The sequence below is a fragment of the Ictalurus punctatus genome, chromosome 6, assembly GCF_001660625.3.
Source record: "Ictalurus punctatus breed USDA103 chromosome 6, Coco_2.0, whole genome shotgun sequence".
Taxonomy (NCBI): domain Eukaryota; kingdom Metazoa; phylum Chordata; class Actinopteri; order Siluriformes; family Ictaluridae; genus Ictalurus; species Ictalurus punctatus.
Window position 1 is genome coordinate 22918464 of NC_030421.2, and position 12836 is coordinate 22931299.

At 37.6% G+C, this 12836-nt stretch overlaps 1 protein-coding gene across 1 annotated transcript; it reads left to right on the forward strand.

The window, feature by feature from the left end:
* The first annotated feature begins 464 nt into the window (after positions 1-464).
* rprma (reprimo, TP53 dependent G2 arrest mediator candidate a) lies at positions 465-1855 on the forward strand. The gene has a single exon (XM_047155985.2). The coding sequence runs from the start codon at positions 916-918 to the stop codon at positions 1237-1239; it is 324 nt and encodes a 107-aa protein (XP_047011941.1). The 5' UTR covers positions 465-915; the 3' UTR covers positions 1240-1855.
* Positions 1856-12836: the final 10981 nt, after the last annotated feature.

A 12836-nucleotide genomic window follows, 5' to 3' on the forward strand; every position in this document is an offset into this window, starting at 1 on the left:
TAACGCCTTCCTTTCCCAGTCAGTAATATTTGGTGGACAGTTTATGCAATCATAACTTGCACAATCGTTTTTAATTTGTGAATAATTTTGCTAACTATATTGACATTTCCTCTCACAGTGGTATGGGCTATTTTGTGCAGATTCGTGACATATAATCCTAAATTTCATTTCATTTCCAGGTTGCACCACTACAAAATGTGGAAAACTTGAGTTAGCAGGCCACTAAGCCCCCCCCCCCCCCCCCCCCCCCCCCAACACACACACACACACAGTAGAAAGTTATGAAAAAGTTCTATTGCATGTATCCCATACCATAGACATTAAAAAAAAAATAATTGCTTTGCAATCCATGATTGGTTCTACAGTTCTGGAGGCATGTTTTTTTAACATTCCAATTTTACAGTAACGTTGTTTTGCATCTGTAGTTGTTGCTATGGACCTTACGCGAATGGCTTCAATTTGATGTGATCCTGTCGAGTGTGATGAAACGGAAAGCTGGGGCCCACCTACAAGTTGCCTGTCGTGATTTCGCTCTAGGTGGCGCCATTTGGCACGAGTCCAGGCATCGACGGGTTCGTGTGTGTGTGTGTGTGTGTGTGTGTGTGTGCTCGCGCGCGCGTGCGTGCGCCATCTCCACCATAAATGGTTCTCCCCAGAAGGTACAATATCCCATTGCCTGTGTGCACCGAGTGCGCGCTGCCTCATTACTTCCGTTTTTGTCACGCAGTCACGGGATGTTGTGTGAAAAGCAGCACCGTCTCTGGAGCTCCTCTCCCTGCACACTTCTTCCCACTTCTGATCCAGTTTCCTACTTGAAGAACTAAAATAAGACTCTTTGGACGCATTGAATACTCTCCTTTTTTTCTTTTTTCTTTTTTTTTTTGCAACTGAGCACCTGTGTGCCGAATAAAGGAAATGACAATGAACGGCACGGCGTTTAACCAAACGGACGGCGGTATTTTCTCCAACCGGACTGAGGAGATCTTGTCGTGTTGTAACTTCTCGTCGGTGGTGACGGATGACGGCTTCGCGGCAGCGGCACCGGACGATGAGCGCAGCCTCTTCATCATGAGAGCGGTGCAGATCGCCGTGATGTGCGTGCTGTCTCTCACCGTGGTGTTCGGCATCTTCTTTCTCGGCTGCAACCTTCTCATCAAGTCCGAGGGGATGATTAACTTTTTGGTGACGGATCGGCGACCGAGCAAAGAAGTGGAAGCTGTTATAGTGAGCGTGTATTAGCGCGTTCCATGGTTACAAGACTAAAAAGGTTTTCTTTCCAGTAAATGCAAGTGAACTTGCGTCCAAAACGCGTACTAACGTATAACACAGCTTAGTATGCGCTTTCACACGCGACCTTTCCAAGTTCCTCTTCAGCCAAAGTGAATGTTAAGTGAACATACTGCAGAGTTTATGTGCACACCACTGAAGAAGGTCGGACCTACCACCTGAACTGTCATATTTATGTTATGATACAAGTCCCATCTATTTACCGAAAGTGTTTCTTTGCGCACGAATGAGTGTTGGGATACATTGTGTGTGTGTGTGTGTGTGTGTGTGTGTTGTCTGCAGCAAGCCGTGCGCACTTCTGAGTTGATTTTTTTTAATGAACACACTATATGACATGTTTTTTTGTAAAACTGCACGGATGTGCGTTTGTTTAAATTGATAGGCTACATATAATGTTTCAACGTTTAAAGGAATAAAATAAAATTTAAAAAAAACGAATAATGTACACAAAAATTGTTTCCTCCAGAATTTTTATGAGTTTACCTGTAGCAGTGTCTTGGGTTACAAGCCACATTTTGTTGCATTATAAAAAAAAAAATTAAAAAAAATGTTGTTTTTTTTTACTTGATGAGTGAGCTTAAATAGGACTTTTTAAATTAAATAAGATACGCACAGTGTAATTTATTCTTCATTGATTAATTAATTAATTCTTAATCAGGACCTTATAATTCTATGGTCAGTGTGTGTGTATGTGTGTGTTGCAAAATTTATTGCATTATACTGTATAATGTACATTTCATAATGTATCATGTACACACACATGCATATGTATGTATATAATGTTCTCCATGGACAGTTAGTGTTTAAATGGGATATCAATGGGGAATAATCTATTCCTATAATTAGAGCACCTGTGCTCCTTTTATCATTAGTAACAATTGCATCACAGGAGTTTTTCTTCCATTTAGTCGAGTTTTCCATTTTTCCATTTTCTCTGATTATAAATTACACGTGTGGGAATTTTATTCAACAAGTGAACCATCCGCTCTCTTCTAATCTCTCTTTGAAGCATCTAATTCACATTTTTAAAGGAGCGTGAAAAACATTATTAACAGCTGAGTCAGTTCATACGATGTCACAACAATCATATATCATTACACTGGATTAAATAATTTATGGAACATTCTCGAGGTGATCATTTGACTGATGGCTTGTGTATCTTACAAGGGCAAGTTACAGATGAAACTGAGCAGCTTGAAGAGTTGCCTTTACACGAGTAAATCTTTTGTTGATTTGCCTGATTGAATTACTATGAATAAGTCATCAGTTTGAGTTCAGGAGTAAACTAACTCCAATTCACAAGTTCATAGTTTATCAAGTGGTCATCTTCCATGGCCTAATAGCAGGGTTTTCATACATAGTGGTCATCATAGATTCTAAAAACAAGCGAATAAATCTTTTCTAAACGTGTTTACCACACTAGGCAGAATGTCAGTGATTAAGTAGATGTGCCAGCAGTAAGCCAGACCTATTTATAAGAGTGTGAGAGAGCTGTGAGCTTGCTAACTTCATCATTCCTTGAATAATAATGGAAAAGGCACACATATAGATCTAGCCAGATCACAATTACACCATTCCTATTTAAAGTAAAAGCTAGCTTTGTACTGTCAGGTCCATAAGTATTTGGACAGGGACACAATTTTCGTCATTTTGCCTCTGCACACCACCACAATGGATTTGAAATGAAGCAATCGATATGCAATTGAAGTGTAGACTTTTTTCACATGCTCAAAAGTAATTGGACAATTGAGTGCTAAGTAGGTTTATGGTCAGGTGTGGTCTGTTTCCTCATTATTTAATGAAAAATTAAGGTGATAAAAAATCTGGAGTTCATTTCAAAAATTGAATTTGCAATTCTTATCTATTCATGGGAACTCTCAATATGCTGTCCAAAGAAGTATGGATGTAAGTGAAGAAGGCCATCGTTTGGCCGGAAAAAAAACCCCAAAACAGACCTACCAGAGAGATAGCAGAAACTTTAGGTGTGGCCAAAGCAACAATTTGGTACATTCTTAAAAAGAAGGAATGCACTGGTGAACCCAGCAACACCAAAAGGCCTGGAAGACCATGGAAGACAACAAAAGTGGATGATCGCAGAATCATTTCCTTGTAGAAGAAAAACCCCTTCACATCATCTAACCAATTCAAGAACACTCTGGAGGAGGTAGGTGTATCATTGTCAAAATCTACAATCAAGTGACACCTTCATGAATGTAAATACAAATGGTTTACCTCAAGGTGCAAACCACTGAAAGCCTCCCCAGTTCAATGCAAAATTAACTTGTGCCAGAATGATGGGAAGAGAAGCATATGGAGAAGGAAAGGAAGGGCTTATGATCCAAAGAATATCCCATCATGTGTCAAAACATGGTGGAGGAGGTGTTATGGCATGGGCAAGTATGGCTGCCAATGGAACTGGGTCACAGGTGTTTATGACTGCTGATCCAAGTAGCAGGATGAATTCTGAAGTGTATAGGGGCGGCTGTGGCTCAGTTGGTAGAGCGGGTTGTCCACTAATTGTAGGGTTGGTGGTTCGATCCCTGGCCCACATGACTCCACATGCCAAAGTGTCCTTGGGCAAGACACTGAACCCCAAGTTGCTCCCGATGGCAAGTTACCGCCTTGCATGGCAACTCTGCTACCATTGGTGTGTGTGTGTGTGTGTGAATGGGTGAATGAGACACAGTGTTAAGCACTTTATAAGTGCACCATTTACTGTATCGATTTATACTTTCTGATCAGATTCGGTCAAATACTGGAAAAAAGATATGGCACTTCACAGTACAGATGGATAATGATCCAAAAGATACTGAGAAAGCAACACAAGAACTTCTTAAGGCAAAAAAATGGAATGTACTTTAATGGCCGAGTCAGTCACCTGAGTTGAGCCTGTTTTTCGCTTACTGATACAGAAAGACCGACAAACAAGCAGCAACTGAAGGCGGCTGCTGTAAAGGCCTGTCAAAGCATCTCAAGGGAGGAAACTCAGCATTTGTTGATGTCCATGGGTTCCAGACTCCAGGCAGTCATTGACTGCACAGGATTTTTATGTATTAAAAATAATTCTAATGTTTTTGATTGTTAGTTTGTCCAATAATTTTGAGCCTGTGAAAATAGAGGGACTGTAAATGGCTGTTATTCCTAACGGTTAATGCAACATTTTTTTTAAACTCCTTGAATCAAAGCTGAAAGTCTACACTTCAATCACATCTTGATTGCTTCATTTCACATTCATTGTGGTGGTGTACAGAGGCAAAATTACAATAATTGTGTCACTGTACAAATACTTATGGATCTGACTATATATGTTGTTCGTCCTTTCTTCAGGTTTTACCAAAGCAACTACTCACTACTATGTAATTTGGACCAGTGTGCATATGTGCTTAATGCAGAACATCAGTAAATTCAGGTTATAATGAGAAATCGAAAGCCAAGCAGTGGCTACAGTTATTTGGTTGTGATAATCATATGCTTCTGACTGCAGAAAACTCATTATTTTGTGGCATTTTGGATTAGCATTTTACTCGCTACAGAGTAGATTATTCAGTTTGTTGTTGTTGTAATCAAGCCTTTAAAAAATCATTACTAATATTTCTTGAATATCAGGCTAAGTAATGTTTCTAATACAGTTTAAATTGAGATTGTGGACACACCACATTAGGGAGGTCTGGTGGGCTGTTCACAATCCATTGATAGTGCATAGAAACAGCTTGTACAGCTCTAAATGAGTTTGGGGACACATTAACACTAAAATGCTCTTATAAATACCCTGCACTCAGGCTGCTCATGCCCATTATTAATGCATTACCTATTTTTCTTTTTAGATCTAATGCATGTTCTGCAGGGTCTTTTGCTGAACTTTACCTCTGAAAGAGAAAGAACGTGAGAGAGAAACCTGTCATCTGTTATCAGAATCTCCTGAGTTCTTGGTCGTAAATGCCAATGTACCCTACAGTTGGTAAATGCATTTTCAGACAGATTTGTTTACAATGACCAATATAGCAGATTGAGTTTTTGTTCATTGTAAGGAGGAAAGTTAATCCCTTGCACCCCCAAGACCTGTCAGTGGGTTCGGACTTATGTAACTACTACATACTTTTCCTTTTCACTGTTGTTACTGAATAATTCATGGTAGTTACTGCATAATATGCTTTAAACTAAAAACCCTAAACCTACTTAACAGAAATTGTTTACATCAAATGTATTAACTCAGTGTATACACTTCTTAACTACTTATATATATATATATATATATATATATATATATATATATATATATATATATATATATAGATATATATAGATATAGATATAGATATAGATATAGATATATACAAATCAATCCCCGATTTTAGTGTATGATACAGAGCTGGTGCTGTATATGGTTCGTGTATTCAGGACATGATCATCAGCTCCTCCCATGGGTGATAATTAGTGCTGAAAAGCTCTTTGAGCACAGGCCCATCTCACGCCTTATTGGTTGAATAGATAGGCTGGTCAATAAGTGCAATTTTGACTGACAGCTCCAGATTGTGTCATGATAGAGCCTATCATGAGCATAGTTCTTAATCTCATGTGAAAAACAGGATTTTTGCCTAGAAATAAATTCCTTAAATGTACATGCACATGTAGTATCTGTATCGGTTCTGTCTAATACCTGTCTGCTTTTCCTATAAATGTTAATAATGTGCAATATTTTTCTGCTTTCTGTAACTTTATTGGGGTAATATTTCAATCTAGATAGCATCTTCACCATACTGTCTATAAGGTTTTGTGCGTTGAAACAAGATTTCATGAAATGAAAAACAATAAATTCAGATTATGTGTGCTGTTACATCATCATGGAAGCCTAAGAGGGTGAAAAATAAACACTATGACGAGAGCTGATCAATGGGAACCATGCTTTGTGAGTTTCTTTAGCTGAAACAAAAGTGGAGTGATTCCCTAATTACATTCATTCATTGTCTATCAAAAATCTAATTTGGAGCCATAACAGTGCTGGGCATAACTAATCCTGGACATAACTAATTACTACATTTAATCTCATAAAGCTCATCTTTTTTTGTTTCTGGTTGTCAATAGATCAGTTGAAAGGTATTAACCTTAGAGAGTTGTGTCAGGGCTACAGCCAGCTGGCATTTTGTTGATTAATTGTGCAAAAAAAAAAAGCCAGACACTGCAATATCGATCATGAAATTAATATCAGTCAGGCTGTGAGAACATGAAGCATTTCTCAGAGAGCATACTTACTCTGCACAATCCCACATTTTATTATTTAAGATATATTGTTTTGTGGCATTCTGGCGTCCTAATAAGTGGTGATTAGAAGCATTTAATTGCTTCTGCCACTAATGCAGTCCTCTCAGTGTGATGAATCCGCTCTTCTCTGCGTGTGAAGATACAGGTTTACAACTGAGCAAACACTCTGATGAGTCCTGGTGTCTTGGAGGCAATGATATCTGCAGTCCGTGTGCAATACTAAGCGCTATATAATTATAACCCTGTTACATTTTACGATTGCAATCCATCTAATTAATGTCTTTTATTACAAATGCAGAAAATGTGTTGATAAATTATTGAAAAATTGGAAATCAAGCTGAGTGTGCATCGTATATAGTAGTGTTTAATATAAGTATACATTATTTAACCACTGCTTGTCTGTGGGTTCATGACTTTTTTTTCTCCTTTACACTGTTTATGTTTTCACTCATCTATATTTCAGTGTGTCTGTGTAGTGCAGCACCTCTGTGCTGTGGCCCAGATCAGATATAATAGTCCGGCTGAATGTGGCACATGTGGGACTTGGGGAACAGACACAGCTGATGGCTCTGGAGATTAAAGGTATTCCCATGGGAAACTATACTATGAAACACACAGAAAAAGTGTGTGTTCTTTGTAAGTGACCTGTCGCATTGTCATGGCAACGCGACAGATATGATCCTGGTAAAAATGAGCCCGGCCCCAATGGCCAATAAGTGTGTCTGAAAAATGCACAGCACCATTCAGGCATCAAAGACTGATGAGGAAAGCAGACAAACAGCCTAACAAATAGATTAAATATCAGTAAGATCACATACTAGATACTTTTTGTCAAAAAAACAAAAAAACAAACAAAACCTTTTTGTCCTGGAAAATTCTTGTCACAAAAGAATCTCCAGTGCTGATAAGGCTTAATTTAATCTGTCTCCAGGGATCTGATTAACACATGTCAAAGTTGTGGGGCAGAAAAAAACACCTCTAGGCTACTACAGTCTGCGTATCTGAGGTTAACAAGGTTCAACCTGTTAGCTATTAACACTTTTTCACCTCATGGCATTTACAGACCAGTCCTTCATGGTGTGTCGAGTGGGAGCAAAAAGAAACAGATTGCTCTCGTTTTGTTATCTCATGCTTCGGGAAAAGCTGAAAGTTGGCTGCTCTGTGCAAGAGCATCAGCCATGAATTTTTTACAAACCCGTTTGAACAGTCTGTTTGCTTGAGGCAGTTTCTCTGTCTCCCTACACACACACACACACACACACACACACACACACACACACACACACACACACACACACACACACACACACATACACTCTTACTCTCTGATAGGGTGATAGAGTTTCTGTAACATTACCTTGTCCCTCTATAAGATATATGAACCAATTTACTTGTAATGGCTTTAGATGCTGTGTTTGGTTTGATTCAAAACATTGAAGAAGTCCAAGTTTCCAAACTTCTGACTGTCTAGCAGCAGCAGCTCATGTGTTATGAAATACATTTCTCAGTGGTAGCGTGACAGTGGTGACAGGGTGGAAAGGGTCTGTCCTTGTACTGAAATGTCTCTGCTGACTGATAATTCAGAGACAATTCACTGATGATTCAAACCAGCTTCCTATTACCTGCTGAATCACTCCCAGATTAACTCATAAAACCTGTTATTACTTTTTCATTTGATGACATGTCAAGCAGAGCCATCAAATTGCCATCAGGGGCAAGACAGTAATTACCTCCAGTGATTAAATGCAGAAATACTTTAAGTGGATTCAGACTGAACCTCTCATGACAGCATGCATTAGTAAATCCTTAGTATGTTGCTAAATAATATTTGGAGAGAAAAAATAAATAAACTAAAGTATATGTCCACAAAAGAAGCTTGGTTCTGCTATCTAGCTGCTTTAAATGGGGCATGCACAGTCTTAATGAATTTCTGGGTTTCACAGAATAGATGATTAAGTCTGACCTCATTGGCCCTTAGAGAAAACAGCTCCATTTAACACTCTGCAGGGTTCTTTGTTTCGTCCAAAATGGACATATGTTACTAACAATCCTAGAATTGCTTGATTTGTTTAAATTTGTTTCGCCTTTTTTTAAAACAGAAAACAATATCAATGAAGTTTTCATAGTGTACACAACTAAAAAGCATTTTTAGCATTCTTAATTCTCACTGGAAAGGCCTTTCAAAAGATCAGTCCAAAATAAACCTTGTGTTTCTAACTGAGATGTATTAAATACACACAAAAGCTCTAATATGATTTGTCATGCTGATTTCAGAGTTTCTAAGATGCTGCTTGTTCCACCTTTGAGAATCTTTGTTTAATGGTGCACTGCCTTCCTATGTCACAACACACTGTGAGCCTTCTACAGGTCACGACGTATTGAGCCGCCCTGTAATGTGTGTGTAGAGAGACTGAGAGAAAATGTGTTTAATTAACAAATCACTGTGTAGCTTTGTGTATCCTAATTAAAATATTTAAGTACAATAACCATCCACTTTATTAGGAACACCTGTACACCTGCAGCCTATGCTCACTGGTGTCTCAGATTCCTATTCTTGGCTGATAGGAATGGAACCTGATGTGGTCTTCTGATGTTGTAGCCTATCCACCTCATATTGTGCATTCTGAGATGATTTTATGCTCATCATGGTTGTAAAGAGTGGTTATTTAAGTTATCATAGGCTGGCCATTCATTTCTAACCTGTCTCAACACGCAGACCAGAAGCAAACTGGATGTTTTTGGGGGTTATTTTCCCACTTTTCAGCAGTTTCTGAAATATTCAAACCAGCCATGACTTGAATCTGCACATCTTTATGCATCGTACTGCTACCATATGATTGGATAATTGCGTGAATGATCATCTATACAGATGTTCCTATTAAACCGGACAGTAATATATGTAGGCATTTAGGTGAATATATTCATAACTATACACTACATTGCAATAATGTGCCACTGAGACAGTGTTGAGTTGAGGTTTTGTGGCACTGAACATATCAGCACATTAGTGCTCTGTTCAAATTTTTGGCTCAGATCTGATCTTTCTGCCCTGATGGCTTTTACACCCACGTTTGTACATAACCTATGTATGTCTTAAATCTAACCTACTTCTGACATTTGCACATTTTTAAAAATAGATAATTATCATATCCATTATCTATATGCATTGCAAACAACAGAAAACACCATACAGTACATGTGAGCCCTTCAATCATTGCAGAAGCAATTACATGGAGAGGGAAAAAAACAACACTGTCAGCACAAGCCTTCATCACAAAGATTATGGGGACAGTTGACACCTTATCAGCTGTTCATGAAGGCAAGAAGGCAAAAAAAAGGCCAGATGTAGAGCTTTTGCTGTTTTTGCAATTATCACTGGCACTTCTGTGGTGCAGGAGCCAGCATTAACATGTGCGTCCACAGTGAACTGGGATGAAAAGAAATTGTGAAAAAAAAAAACATTACAGTCACATGGCCACATTTGTGTCGAGGAACCACAAATCTAAAATTTTGCAATAACACAGTACTTAACAAATCAGATGCAGCACTTCAAATGCAGCATTCATATTTCCTCTGTCACACATTCTTTTCTTTTAATGATTGCTTGAGCATTTTTGCTTGACCATTTTTAATTTTCCATTTTTTTGAGTGATTACCTCTACGCATTAGCATTGCGATGCATTTAATTATTATTATTTTACTTGGTTTAACAACGACGGCCATCTTTGTGTCATGGCACACAACAAATTTTCTTACAGCTGTTTATGAAAACCTCAGTATCTCGGTTTAGGATGGTCCTAGCTCCTTGGAACAAAAAATGATCTGTATTTTGAGAAATGAACAGATAATATAAGTAAGAAATAAGGAATTTAAGCATATTGTATTATATTAAAGTGCAACTATTATGTTTTTTCAAATAATACCTTTCATGTAGTATGTTATAGAGCTGTTTGTGAATGTAAAAACGTCTGCAAAGTTTTAACAAATCGCGCTGAACAAACTGAGTTATTGACTCCCAAAAGAGGGAACCGATTCTGAGCAGCTGAAACGAGTCATTAGTAATTCCAGACTTACTTTCTGTACAAACCTAAGTAGGTTTGTAATAAAAAGCCCCACCTCTGGTCTTCAGTGGCTGTTCGCTGACAGCGGTAGACCAATCACAACAGACTGGGATATCTGACCAATCAGAGCAGACTATGCTCTCTGAAAGGAGGAGTTTAGAATGATATTTTAGAACAGATCATTTAACTAGTTGTTTGTGGCACTGGGGAAAAAATGTAATGCTGCAGTTTAAATTATGAGCACGTTAGAGTGTTTTTTGATCTTTTGATGCATGTAAATCTACTGTATGAGACATTTAAAACAAAATTAGGCACGTTTCAAAACCATAATAGATGTGCTTTAAGTAAAAGCATGACAACTTCTGAGGTGTAGTCTCTTACTGCTTTTTTCACCAGAGAAACAACACCACAGCTCTGTTTATGACATTGATCATTTGTAAAACACCCAACTGAACACTGTAATTACGTTTTTGGATAAAATCTCTACACCTGTACCAACATGGTAGCTCGGGGTTCTTCAAATCTGGCCCTCGAGGTCCACTGTTCTGCAGAGTTTGGTCCAACCTTAATCAAACACACAAGAACAAGCTAACCAAGGTCTTCAGCATTACCAGAAAATTACAGGCAGGTAAGTTTGAAGGTTGGAGCTAAACTCAGATTTGAAGAACCCTGTGAGTGATCATGCTTCACTGTTGCCAATAGTAAATGTAGGAACATTTTAGACCTCATTGACAAGCATAAGCTTCAATCATAAGCATAATCACTGTAAAATACTGTTAATTTTTATTATTTGTTATGCTTATATTACATCTGTTAATTTCTTAAAATGCATGAATAAAGTAGGCTTTTCCTGAGATTTATATTAGCCCTAGCTCTGTAACCAGTGGAATCTTTAACTATAAATTTATAAGAATGCTGCTATAGAGGACTATTTTCAGTGAAAATTTCAGGTTCGTATCTCGTCCCCCACCAGAGATATTCAACCCGAGGAGAATTTTACAAAATGCATATTCTTGCCCCATAAAAAAAGAGTGAAATATCAAACCTGAAATGTTCAGCATGCACACTATACATATCTAGATATGTCATTATATCTAGATAGGGTCATTATAAATTGACCCTAAATCGAAATGTGAGCAATCTTGAGCATTAAGTTTGGACTTAAGTTCTAAATGTAAGGAACAAGAATGAACAAAATGTTTACTATTAACTTGTAATGTGCTGTAGAAGTCATTTTTTGTTCCAAGGAGCTAGGACCATCCTGAGCCAAGATATAGAGGTAAGCAGCTGTTGATTTCCATAACAAATGGTCGATTTGCAATTCCAATACATAGAGGTAATCACTAAAAAAAATATTTAAAATTTAAAATGGTCAAGCAACCAACTTTACAATTATTTGGGAATTATTTTCACTTGGGATGGACTGAGCCAGATAATATTTCATAATGCAAAAAATAACTTGTTGAGGAAGGATCAGGAGTGGAAAAATTATATAGAGACTGTACTTTAAGTAAATTTCTATTATGTCAAAATCTTGCTCAATTAAAAGTAGGAGTATGGAACCAAAAATCTACTTGAGTGAAAGTCAAGTTAAAAAATTATCAATCAAGACATTTGACATTAGCATTTATTTATTTAAATGTTGGCATCCTGGTTAGTTAGAAAATGTAACAAGCTTAACACTAACTGACAAATAAAAAAATAAAACATAGACAATATGTGTGTGTGTGTGTGTGTGTGTGTGTGTGTGTGTGTGTGTGTGTGTGTGTGTGTTTTCACACTCAAAATGAAAATGTAAGGTATAAAAAATGTTCTTTCTCTTGTTAAATTACTTGAGTAAGAGGCAAAATGTTCAACAGAAATAATACTTGAGTAAAGTAGAAATCTTAAGTAGAGTAGTGAAGTGCAATTTCTTAAGTGTTTTCCACCCCTAGGAAGGAGTCTGCTGAAATGGTGCCTTACTTTCAATATGCTGTTGTCATACTGTTGTGGCTAAAAAACATTCTGCGCGTCTCTAAATTCGGGTCAGTAACCATGAGCTTCAGATTTGATCTAGGGACTGATATAACATCATCGTGTTGTTGTTTTTTTCAGGAAAGTGCACCACAGTGTAGCTGATCTGCTTAAGCATATTCATTTACAGTAATAAGTATTCACATGTCAAACACATTGTATTTTTCAATATTAGTGATCAAATATAGTGGTCAGCACTGCGGAACTTGTCTTGAA